Source organism: Hirundo rustica, chromosome 1 (assembly GCF_015227805.2).
Source record: "Hirundo rustica isolate bHirRus1 chromosome 1, bHirRus1.pri.v3, whole genome shotgun sequence".
Lineage (NCBI taxonomy): Eukaryota > Metazoa > Chordata > Aves > Passeriformes > Hirundinidae > Hirundo > Hirundo rustica.
Window position 1 is genome coordinate 131,200,561 of NC_053450.1, and position 13,437 is coordinate 131,213,997.

General features: G+C 37.8%; 1 protein-coding gene across 3 annotated transcripts in view; it reads left to right on the top strand.

Annotated features, from left to right (window-relative positions):
- Nucleotides 1-13,437, top strand: part of SLC25A13 (solute carrier family 25 member 13) — a 102,931-nt gene that overhangs the window by 13,233 nt on the left and 76,261 nt on the right. For all 3 annotated transcript variants that reach the window (XM_040067720.1, XM_040067712.2, XM_040067702.2), the window contains one exon: nt 11,063-11,116. In XM_040067720.1, the coding sequence (XP_039923654.1) occupies nt 11,063-11,116 (54 nt within the window). The remainder of the gene's footprint in view (nt 1-11,062; nt 11,117-13,437) is intronic.

Genomic DNA, 13,437 nt, shown 5'->3' on the forward strand with positions numbered 1-13,437 from the left:
CTGTCTAAGACTGCTTGCCATTGTGTGTCAGTCTAACTGGAAAGTACTTTCTAAAGATCATTAATTAGTCCCATGTTGATGCTGTTCAAAAGGAAGAAAAACATGGCAACAACAAACTTTCTACAATTGCTTTTACTCTGTTCACAGACCTAGATCAGTCACTTGGTCTGAATCTTTTCTGTCAAGATTAACTGATGTGAAGCAGCAGGTTCAGTCTTTTCTGCATTGTGAAGGTTATATTACAGAAGTTTTGAGCCTCTTTTATCTCCATAAAGAAAAAAGTGGTGTAAAACTCTTAATGACCGTAAAGCTCTTGCAATTTGCTTTTAGTTTTTGATTACACTTAACCTATAGATTTAGTATCTCAGGTACAAGAATAACCCAAATCAGAATCCTTAATTCTCAAGTGTACGGGCATTCAAATCCTGTGTAATTGAAATAGCATCTAATAGTTCCTTATTCTGTATGCCTTTCACAAGTTAAAGATAATAAATCAGCTTTTTCCCTTTTCCTATGGATATGTGCAGGGAGAAGGAACTGAAGAGAGCACTGACATCTTGAAAATGATAGAAATACCTTAGTAAAATATGCAGAGAAAGACTGCCAAATAGACTTGTTGTCCTCCAGTGTTTTTAGGAATTTTATACAGAATGTGTGCCTACAATTCTTTTGTAGCTTTGAAAACCTGGGGCTTTGTGGTGTATATGACCCACAATTTGATCAAACAAAGGTAATGAAAACTAGTGTGAGATCTCCCAGCTTTTCTGTTCACTGCAGACTTTCTGGGGTAGTGCAGATTGTGAAAACTCTGTAATCACTGATTGATCACCCAGCATTTTTTTTTGGAAGTAAAGCATTAATATTTTGTATTTCAAAGTGCTGGATCAACTGGTCAGAAAGAGTTTTTTTGGAATTCTGCTACAGTTCTGACAGCTGGGGCTAAAAAGGATACTATGGGATGGCGGACATGCTGTTCTGAATTCATTTGGTGGTGTCAGGGTGCTGACATCAACCGAAGTGTGCAAGAAGTGGAAGAGCTTCTGGTTACTGAGACGTTAAAAGAAAAGTGTAGGTTTTTTCTAGTGTCTTAAATTGCTCTATATTTGTTAATCTGGTATTTTTAGAGTTTGACTGCAAAGCCCTCAAATCAAATGGAAATGCCTTTCTTGGAAAAAAAAATGGTTCAGTGCTGTTTTGCCCTCTGCTAAAAACACTTTCTTGAAAGTAATTTTAAGGATTTTATCTTTAAATTCCTGTCTTTAAATCAAAATGTTCAGTTTGGCATCATCAGCATCATTTCCCTTGCAACTAAGTGATCTCACAAAAACATTCGGAGGGCAATGCAGCAGAAGTAAATTTGATGTTTTAATGAAACAGTTATTGCTTTATGCAAATATCTCTGATAAAATAGACTCACAGATGAGAAGCCAAAATCATTCAAGCTAAAATCAGAATAGTTTTTAATTAAAATGCTGAAAATGTTTCCGCAGTTTCCTAAGGAGTTGAGAAGATTTTAATTATTGTTGTGAGGTATCTTCCAACTTAGACAAATTACGGAGAGTTATTGTGAACTCTAACAATTTTGACTGAAGTGTGGCAAGTCAATGGCAGATAAACCCCTAGGATTACTGTGACAGCATTGCATAAACAATATAGGTCTTCACTGGATTATTTTATTTTCCCACATGAAACTGTAAATTATTTCCAAGTACCCTCTTTGATAGCTTCACCTTTCAGTTCAGATCTTTAGCAAGAATGAAGGTCACACGACCGCAGTGTCCTGTGGCAACTGTGTAATCTGCTAATATTTAAACGTCAAGCAGTTGTTTGTTGTTAATATTGAAGGTAGAAATTGTGAAATAAAATGTTCAACTGCCTTTACTTTGTACTCCCTGTCTTCAGGGAGATTATGTAATAAGTTTAAACGAAAACCCATATGGTACCAGTTGAACAAACAGTGATACCCTTGTTTCCAGGCAAAAGAGAGTGTGTTTGCAAACGCACGGTTTGGCATATGTACTTTGAGATGACAGGTAAGGGAGAGAGATACTTTGTTGAGAGTATGTGAGAGTCCTGGTTTTCCACAGTCAGAGGCTGCTTAGCATTGTTAATGTGGGAAGGGTGGATAGTTACTGTGACTCAACTTTCTCAGACCATGGCCATGCTTCTCATGACCCAGTATGCCAGTGTTGAGTGCTGTAGGGATAGAAAAAAGAGAAATAACATACTTTTTTTTGTTTCAAGTAGGAAAGTGTCACCATCTGCCCAAGTACGTGCTGGAATGCTCCTGTTATTTTTGCTAGCTATGGGGAAGGGTTCCTGACCACAGGACTATCTTTTCTTTGAGTCTCACCATTTATAGCCTTATAATAATTTATATAGACTTCTAATAATTGGTGTGTGTAATGTTGTTTCCCTTGTGCAGGTGTCATTTATTCTTTTTAAGGTTGTGGATCGGATCCATACATGCATAAGGATTCATGCCCACTCCCACACCCTTCCCAGTTCTCTGAGCTGCTGAGGTGTAGCATTTTGAATAGAGATGAATAGATGGAATTGATTATAAATAGGATCTTGAAAAGCAAACTTCTGTCTTCGAAGAAGAAAACACAACACTGAAACAAAACACATTTACCTGTCAGTTATTCCTACATAATTCCTGTCATGCAATTCTGTCAAGAAATGTACCATATAGGAACTTTTCTTCAGCACATTTCCTTTACTTGCTCATTTACAAGCGTGAAATCACAAATTACAAATTTCTCTAGCAACAACCTAAGATACTGCCTATAAACTTTGCCCAAGTTTGTGGGGACTGATTGCACATAACTAAATGATAAATTTTTTTTTTACTATAAATTAGTAGTTATTTAAGATCAGGTCATTTTGGTTATGATACCCCTATATGACCCTGCTACAGGTCTGCTTTCTTCAAAAGGCAGCAGGCTTTTGTTTATTGCTGCAAATGATCTTGTTCACTCACTGGGACCTCATGTTGACATCTGGGAGAGAAAATTATGCAGAAATGTTTTTTAACATTTTTCAGGGTGTCCTTTCTATTGTTGGTTCTGTAATTCATGAAGGTGTCAGATAAAGCATGGATTGCCTCTTTTTGGGTCGCTCTGTGTACTATATGATGTCAGGTGGAGTTGAGGGCTCTGAAGAAGTTCCCTGGGAGTGCAGTATCATACTATTGTTTTGAATCTTTGAATTGTGACTTTTCTTGGTGGAAGCACCTCTTTAGGCTGTTAAAGCTGCTTTGTGCTAAGGCAGGGTAAAGTGTTTGGGTGGTGGTTGGGGTCTGAAGCTTGAAGCCAGGTGAAACCTGGAGTGATTGTTTCCATTAAGCTGTGAACTGTTGGGAACCTTGAGCCCCGCGAGCATGGGTACCTTGGAGAGGCTAACTCCTGTTACTGACTTGTATGTTGTATTCAGAGATGGATCTCTCTGTTGCTCTGCACAGCTGTGAGACGATGCTTCCTGAAGGTGCCACCTCCTGAGAACCGTGGTGTTAAACGGCCTTTTTCATGTCACCTACTCATTGCTTTGTCCTGGTTTAAATACATATTTTATGCTAATAAGATTAAGTGTCAGGTAAGGTTCATGCTGCCCTAATAGTCTGCCAATTCTCCTTTATAATTTTTGAATGATAACAGCATCATTCAGTATCTTCATGTTGCTATTGTATTAGGGACAGCAGTAATAATGACACAGGACTCTCCAGTTTAGAAGCAAAATGAGAGCGATCTTTATTATTCAAAATCCTCTTTTATAGACAGTTCAGAGAAAATAAAATTTCATTGGTCAGCAAACCAATACATCACCATCATTGGACAGTTAGGAGCAACACCCCTTGACCGTTTCTTGCAAGTGAACAACAGGGAGACAAACAACACCTGCAAAGGTTGTTTTCCTTCTCCAAGGACTGTTTGAATTCCTCCTCACAATGTCTCAGGCCACAGTTTCTCAGGCCAGTGTGAGAAAGTTATGTGGCTCAGTTTCACAAAGACACTGTGCTGCTGCTGCCTGATCTCATGCATTCAGCATCCACATCTTCACTGTCTGCTTTCTTCAGAAACTGCTTTGAATCCTGCAGTTGTTACACTGGAGAACTTTCCTATCCTTTGCTTCTTTGGGTGAGATAATGTTTTTCTGCTAGATGTAAGCCTCTAGAAGACAACTTACTGGAACTGGGGTAACTGCTTTGGAAAGATGAACATGAGGCAGTTGATGTCTTGAGCATATGGTCAGTGCATTGGTTGTACAGTAGCATTGTTGTAACAAAACATGCCCTAGGAGAATCAAAAGGGAAAGCCTGTAATCTGGGCTGAGGTAGCCACCAAATATGTTTTATTGGGTTCGTAATTCTTAGATATGCCTCTGTTTCTGAGAGGTGTAAGGAAGCAAAGCAGAGAGCAAAGTAGTAGCATTAACATCTGTAATCACATCCATCTAGGATGAGTGGGAATGGGTATTTTTGAAAAATATCCATGACTGGATGAAAATGTCACTTGACCATTCTCAACAGCTCCTTTGAAAAGAAACTTTTTTATTGAAGGCACCTTTATATATCTTAAGGAGAATTACTACATTTTTCGAGCGGCTAGTGAGCTCTGGTTTGCTGAGATACACAGGACCATATTAATGTTGCATAATGGCCATCACAACGTAGCTTGCATGTGCATCTTTGGATCACTGTCCTGAAGTTCATCTGAATAAAAATGTGTTGTAGAAGAGCTGTGAGACAATAGTGAATATTACTTTGAGGGAGAAGTTACAGTCACATTATGGTAGTACTCTGTGATGGATAGGTAGAGTGATTGAAGAACAGGGCTTTTTCTGATAGTAACATGACAAGAAAGAAATTTCTGTTTTTAACAAACTTCAGGTTCAGTTTCTTACAGTGGTGTAGTGCATCAATTTTTGTTGCAGGAATGACAGCAATTGTATCCTTGTCGTAGTCTGGAGGCTGACTACAATTAGTCCTGTTTGTTCCCAACCCCATTTTCTGATAAATAATTTTCTCCTAAAGTTTGGAGTGGTTTGTGTTGGCCACAGTATGGTGCTTTTTCCTTTAGTTAAATGATTTTGCTGAGCAATGGCAATGCCTAGCTATTTTTACCTTTGTAGTGGGGTAGTTTTATTGTCCTTCTATTTTCCAGGTCTTTAAGTACAGAAAATTGTAGAAGTACACAGTCTAAATGTATTTTTACATAGCATCAATTAGCTAACCTTTGAAATTTTTGTAGCTCTTCTTCTTAAAATATGTAGTACTACCACCTTGGTTTCTGTACCTACTTGGAAGTATTGGACAAACTGGGCAAGGATTTTCCTGTATGTATATAATTAACAACTGTGTGTTGGTCCCCAGTCAGTTTGTGTGCAGAAATACTGTGGCTCATTGGGAATCTCCTTGGTGACAGCCATCTTATGAACAAGCCATCTGCGTTTGTTCTGGAACTTTGAAAGTAGGATCAAAGCTAGAAGGTAATTGCACAATAAAGTAGGTTTGTTAGCTTTGATGCACTTGGAGGAAGTGAGGCTTCCACCTCCCTTAGTGCAGAAGACTAGGAATTGCCCAGAGATTTATAATTATCATGGAGTGAAGATGGGTGTGAATAGTTTTGCCTGAGATATGCTGTCTTTGTTAGCTAACAAATTCCTTTTGCTTCACCAGTGTGTGGGATAGACTCAGCACAGCTGTCTAGTTTAATAGTGATTATTCTGTATCTCTTCATGCTGAATCAGTCTGTAGGATATGGAAAGATCCTACAGAAGATTGTTGATTATTGTTAATAGTATTCATTTATCTTAGCTTCGCTAGGTGTTATTAGACAAAGGAATGCAGTAACTGCTGCTTAGTGTAGGGGTAGGCTTTTACGAAGTGTAGTTGTAATGTTTGACTGTGAAGATCAGAACTGGTTTTGGGAAAGAAAGGTTTTTTGTCTCAAGGCTGATTGTGCTCAGACTGATGAGACTGGATTTACCTACCTGCTTGGTAGTTATCAACTTCTCTTGCAGTTCTTCTTACCCCAAACCTTTAGGCAGAGGCCCCCAAATGCCACCTGAACTGTATTTTCTAGTTGAGAAGGTTTTTGATCTGCATTCAGTGCCAGCTCTCCTTGCAGCTATCTGATTCTCTGGTGAGCTGTTCCGCATCTTGCTTGAAGTCTTTCTTGTAATGTCAAGTTCTGCATAGTTCACTTTCCATTGTAGATCACAGTCAAGTTCTTTTACTTCGGAAGGAATGGGAGTTCTTTTATTGAGGTGAGAGTATGCATGTTGGGCTAGCAGAAAATGATTATTGAGGCAGCTGAAACAGAGGACGGTTTCATCTGTGCAGGAGACAGCCCTGCACAGATGCTGATGCAGAACACTTGTAACTTAGGATATGGGTATGATGTTGGAAAGTAACCAAGGAGAGTTGGTAGGTTAGAAGAATGATTATAAAAGTTTATGTTAGTATTAGTCTAAATATGGAAGAAAGATGATTCTCATCTACATAAACAGGTTAGTTGTATTAAAATAAAAAACCTGGTGTGTTGTTTTAGCCTAATACTTAAACAGTATTAATAGGTTTCTGGTCTGAATTCAAACTTGGCCAGTAACTGTGCTTTAACTGGTTTCCCATATTCCAGTCACTCATTTAAACAAGAATGTAAGGTCAGACCCCAGTTTGATCTCCTTTGGAGTTGCACATTTGAAGTGTATATGTATACTTTTAGCCAGAAGGAAACATTACAATGATCTAATCTGACCTCTTACATAAACTGGGCCACATGTGATTGAGTCTTACAGGTGGACTCAATAACTTGTGATGAAACTAAAGAATATCCCTAAAAGACATAAGGTTTCAATTTTAATTTGAGGTCTTTTAGTGGTATGAAATACATTGCATTCTTTAGTTGTGTTTAAGAATGGATGAACTTCTTTATTTCAACACAAGTTACAAGAGCTTGTGATCACTTGTTGAGCCTTTCATCAAACATCTTTTCTCTGTATGTGTCTGTAGATGATGTTCTCTAGAACTAAACAGACTGAGATCACCACTGTCAGCCCTGCCACAGCTCTGGCTCTCTACTTGGGGCAGGACTCGTGTTCAGCATCTTACCTGCTCGGTGTCAGGAGGTTTTAAGGATATTGAGGTGTATGGGGGTAACCTTACCTCTGTCAAAGAGAGAAAGCATATGAGATGTTTATTTCTCTATCTTTGGTTAGAACTTACTGTTGTTGCAATAAACTTTCTGGAATATTGTAGCAAGTCCCAAGTATTACTGGACCACAATCACCTTTCTACTTCATTCAGACTGTGGCTACTAAAGTGATTTTAAAGGTGAGAAGATCAGATATTTTTGCCATTAGATTAATGCTATTTCGACATTAATTCTGATTTTCCTATTGCTCTTTTTCTTTCTTGCCCACCCATGTTGTTCTTTACTTGATGGAGCACACTCACTGTGTTATTAGTCTTTTTGTGTCTTTTGATACTGTACATTCCTTGATAACCTGTGTCTTCTACTTCATGTATGATGACTATATTAATAGAGTTGGTTGGAAATGTAATATGATTTTCTTTGATTCTCAGTAGTTTCTGTTTTCTTGTGTTGTACAGTTACATTTTTCTGGAAAGACTCTGCATTTAATTTTGAGTATGGAAATGAGACTGAAAATGCATGTCTCTTGAAAGTGAGACTGAAAATGCATGTCTCTGTAAGCTGAGCATAAGTCAGTGAGGAGAAAAGAGGTCAGCTGGAGAAAATGGGCTGTAATTAAGGTCAAGGTGCAAAGGAGTGTAAAGATATGATGAGCTCCAGCATCCAAATCAATCTATTACTGTCTCTTACAGAGCTTTCTCTTTCTCTGTGCACCCTTTGTTGAATGTTATTGCTAGTGGGTGGGACTCAACATTTTTAACTGTAGTTCTTACATTGCCTGTTCTGTCTCATTTTTCATATATATTATAACACACATCTACATGTAGTATGTTGCTAAAGACTTTCAGGTGTCTACCTTAGGAATGAAAATCCCTGCAGATATTTTTTATACTTTTATTCGGTCTTTCCTGTAGAGTGTTCCAACTTGATTATAATCCTGCACTTCAGCTGCAGTATTCTTGTTGTCTTCTGTTTTTTTTAAATGATAAATGTTTATTGGAGGGCTTTCTTCACTGAACCTTAATCAATAGGAGTTGCTGTTCTATTTTAAGTGTTGGTGTCTGTTACACAGTATTTCTTTGTGAAGGCAATAATAACATTATTTCCCTCAGATCTCCTTTATCAAATGCCTTCTCACGCCATTAGAGAGGTGTTAGGCCTGCCAGCTCATAGCTGGTTTTATCTTTATGGGGAAAAGATGCAAGTAAAATGGAGAACTCTTTCCAGTAACAAAACACATCACCTAAACACAGTTATGTGAGAGTCAGTAAATAATCACCTGAGCTGACAGAGGAGAAGCAGCTTTCATCTGTGGGTCACTTTTCATCAAGCATGCTACCTGTCAGCTTGTGGTCTTGTTGGCATCAGGTTACTTAGCCCTTCAACTGCTGACATAACAATTTACAGAATGGTATGGAAAGTGATATTTTGACCTTTTCTAGAATGGGAATCATCTAGTAACACCTGTCATCAGGATCAGTTTTTGTGGCTGTGTGTGCAGCTTCAGCTTTGCCCGTAGCTGGGTATGGATGAAACACTGAATTAAATACTTCTTTTAGCGCTGCTGTGACTGCATTATCATCAGTCTTCCTGAAGTTCTCATGTAATGTAGTAGAGGCTCTTTTCTTTAATGGTCATGAGATGCACATTTCAGAATGGACATTGGTAGATGTCACATGGATGCACCAATTAACACAGCGTTAGCCATGGCTTTCCTCTCCTGTTTGCTGGAAAACGGAAGAATGTAAAGTAGACCATGGGAAATGGAGAAAAGCTGTGGTATGCAGCCACTGCTTGGGCTGCCAGTCTGCAGTTCTTCTGTGCATTCATCGACTTAAATCAACTTCAACCTGTCTTTCAGTATATGGTTTGAAGAAATTGACAGCAAAAACCACCTCTCAAATTCCCCCATAATCAAAAGGGAGCTGAAAAATGGCAGCTGGCCTGTAAGCACATCTCCCAAATTTCTCAAAATTGTTAATATCAGTGAAACTAAAGGAAAATTAGTGTAAGTTCATGTATCTTTTCCTTTTTTTCCTCCCTAGGTTTCTTTAGGCTTAGCTTTCTGTGACAGTATAAAATTTAAACTTTAAGACAGGTAAAGTGTGATACTGATTTGTATTTGCTGGCTAAAGGTGTTTGAAGTGTCTTTCCTTTGCCTGTATAGTGGGATGGTTCAAGTGGGTTGAAGCAGCATAGAAATATTGGGTTTTTTCTTTCCACAAAGTTCCAAGTGCTCTAGACTCTCAGATTTTTACAAACAGCGTTGAATCTTTGTTCACAGTGATTATATTTAGGACAGCTCACATTTTAGAAAACACACATTTTTGAATTCTTCGCTTCACAATTACACTTTGATTTTTTGCGACTGTTTTCACACAGATTTCTGTGCAGACACAGAACTGGGATTCCAGCTGTGGACTTTGTCAGTTGAGTCCTAGCATAAGTGGTTTTTTTTTTCCATTAAAACAAACAAACAAGCAAACAAAAACTTGTAGAATTTTATAGGAAAACTTAATCATTCACTTTTCTTAAAATACTCTTTTTTTTTTTTTTTTTTTTTTTTTTTGTGTGTGTGTGTGTGTGTGTGTGTGGTGGGGGGTTTTTTGTTTGTTTGTTTGGGTTTTTTTTTGTGTTTTTTTTTTTTTTTTATGTTTTTCTGGGTTTTTCTGTTGACTTTTTTAGTTTTTAAATGACCCATTTAGGGTGAGGAAAACTTACTGAAGATTTGTTATTAAGTGTACACGTGAGGATATATTGCTGATGTACAGACTTACACAGACTCCTTCCATTTTCTGCAGTAGGCCAGAATGCTTCTAGAAGTGCACTTGGAGTCACATTTGCCTTTACAGTCTACCATTGCTATAAAGAGTTAAGGAAGAAAAGCAGTGTTTTATTGATAACATTTCTGATGTTTAGTTCTTAAGTAAGGGTAAGATTGTATGTCTTGTCCTTTGGCTGTTTATTCCCCATTACAGAGATGTTTTCACAAGTCGTTTGAAAATCCAGATTTGAGTGCAAAGTTTGTTTTTTTGTTTAATTTGGAATAGATTGATGTTCTGAATTGACTTGTCAGATGAGGGTTATTACATTAACAAGCAAGATTTTATCAAAGCATCCTGAAGAAGGAAAGGGAAACTATAGTAGACACAGACTGAGAGGGACACATCCATTTACTGCCAAAAGCAGCAAAAGGATTGTATGGTATATCAGCCAGGATAATACTGATGGACTTACTCCATAGTGGGTTGAATATTTTTTGATTCGTGTTTTGAAAAAAAGTCTAATTACTTGGCCTTGTGGTGATAAATGTAACTTAGATTTTAGTTTGAACTTGTTAACTTAATCTGCAGAAAAGTCTAGATACTCTACTTTCTGAATTAATCTCATTAAAAAGATCTACACTGTAAGTTTAAAGTGGTGTAAATAATAAACCAAATAGTTACATTGAAATTCAGGTTTTTTATGGAGCTGCTTTCTTGAAGAAGTTTGAAGTTGGAGTATTTCATTCTTCATTTATCACTTGTGGACTGCGTATGGTACTCTGAAATCTTTAGGTGGAAGGTGCTGGAACTGTAAATTTCTATGGTAAAGATGGTATAATGGTGAATCCCAGCAGAGAGGTAGGCTGTAGAGATTTGATTCTTGAATGTCTTTTTGACTTGTTAATGTGTGCTTGTTTAAGAGTTGCAGGGTTGCATAAGGAAAGCAGAACAAAAATGTTGAATAACGTTATGTAAGTGTGAAATGGATAAAATGAGCATGGCTAACTAAAGCAGTAGCTAATTTTTCTAAGGTGAACATTTATTTTCATCACTCATTCTGTTGTTTGTGTTCTTTTTTTTAAATGACACTTTGACACCTTTTGTGTAAGTTATGCATATTAATGTAATTGTATTTACTTGTAGGTGGCTCTAACCAAAAGAGCTGATCCAGCTGAGTTGAAAGCAATATTTTTGAAGGTATGTGTAAAGTAAATATTTTACTCTCTCTGCTTAAATTTTTCATGTCTTTTGCTCCACTATTGCAGCATACAACTCTTGATAGTTTTTTTCCAACCATTAATCATTCACTGTATTATTACCATGTTAGACATAAATACCAGTATCAGAATTGAACAATGCTCACCAAGAAGTCAGATATGTTCCTGAGTGATTATTGTATTGACTCAGAAGAAGTATTGCTATCTTAGAAAAAACCCACATTGTTCAGAGAATGTGGTAGGAGTTTCACTATTGTTCCTATACGTGGTAAAACGTTTGTGTAGACACCTTACTGTTAGGTGATTTGGTAAATTTTTTCTTCCATCCTTGCCATCATTCCTTCCTTAGAGTTACCTCTGCTTCTGTTATTTGTAGAAGTGTTGGAAGATCACCTTGTGAAGTGATAGCCATATTTATTATTTAACTGAAATTCCTTCTCTGTTGGCCTGCTGTGGAAAGCGTGCAAGTAAAGAAATGACTCATGTACTTGCTTGTATACTTGAGAGAAGTGTGCTTTAGTGTTTTGTTGAAAATTGGGAGGTGATTCTTCAGCCCTACTCTGTTCTTGTGGGACCCCACCTGGAGTGCTGCATCCAACTTTGGGGCTCCAAACATAAGAAGGATGTGAACCTCTTGGAGCTAGTCCAGAGGAGGGTCCCAAAGATGATCGGAGTGCTGGAGCACCTTTGCTATGAAAACAGACTGAGAATTGGGACTCTTAAGCCTAGAGAAGAGATGGCTTCAGGGAGATCTCCCTTTCTGTAGTTCAAGGGAGCCTACAAATAATCTGGAGAGGGACATTTTACAGTATATGGACGTTTTATAGGAACATGTAGTGATAGGACAAGGGGGAATTACTTTAAACTGAAAGAGAGTAGGTTTAGGTTAAGGAAGTAAGGAAGAAACTCTTACTGTGAGGGTGGTAAATCCCCTGAATAGCTTGCCCAGAGAAGTTGTGAATGTCCCATCCCTGGAAGTTTTCAAGGCCAGATTGGATGGGACTTTGAGTAACCTGATCTAATGGAACATGTATGTGCCTGTGGCAGGGAGGTTGGAACTAGGTGATCTTTAAAGTCCTTTCCAACCCAAACTATTCTGTGATTTTGTGGAACTGGTTTACTTTGACCCATTTCCTAAATTTAAATAAATATTTCTAGCCTTCCTCAGATTTATCAGTCCAGTGTCTGGGTAAGTTTGATTCTCTGGTATTTAAAAAAAAAAAAAAAAAAAAAAAAGTACAAAAGTTCTGAAGGATGGTTGTGGTTCTGAAGAATGAGGTAGATGCCACAGTGCTATTAGAGAGCTGTTGTATCTGAATTATTTCTGTGGAGGTGTTGAGGGCCTATGAGAGCTCATACCTTCCCAGTTTCTTCTCTCCATCTTTGCTCTCCAGCATCATGCCTCACTCTCCATGTAGTTCTTGGTATTTTTTCCATTGTCCCTTGCGAGCTATTATTAACAATATGTGTAGGTGTCACAATGTATATTGCTAGTATTTATAGTTTTATTATATACTGTCAGTATTTATAGCTCTGAAATCATATTTTCAGTTGAGAAAGCTAGGATTTAACTTCTTAAGTCCTGGAACTTGTATCTGTCAGGAGAGCAAAAAGAGTCTTGCAAAAGAAGGTGTTCCGTGGTTTACAGAGGAACATATTTGAAGAGCAGGAGCACAGCAGCAGAAAAGGCAAACGTGATAGACCACTGACCTGAGAAGACAGTAGCATTGAGGAAGGAAATAAACACACTAGAGTGAAGCCTGGTCCCTTCTGAACTATGAGGTGGTCCTCAGTTGGAGAGTGGGGAGGTTGTTTAGTTGGTTTGCTGAGAAGAGTGTGAAAATTGTTTCTTCTCTGCCTGTGGTTATTTATCTTTCTTGCATTTCTGCAGACTGTAGCTCCCTCAGCCTTTTGATTTGGACAGAATGGATTGTAGTTGAGCACACTAAATGCCCCCTCTGACTTCTTTTTCTTCCTCTTTTGCTTTCCCTTCCACTCAAAAGAAGGGATCCCAGTCAAGTGAAGTCATGAAATATGAGCTAAATGTTTTGCTCAGTGTAATGCAGAACTATCATGCTGCTTACTCCTAAGAAGGAAAAATGATGAATAAATGAGTTACCTTGTTCCATGGTCTACAGATGAGTAATAGCCAGAGTGTTAATTAAGCTTCTCCAGATTATTTTAAATGGTGAAGCCAATACAGTTGCTTCTTCAGGTTGTGGAATGTTCACTTACAAAATAATTTGACAGCCATTCTTTCCTACTTCAATTAAGAATTAAAAAATATTATTTCCATGTAGA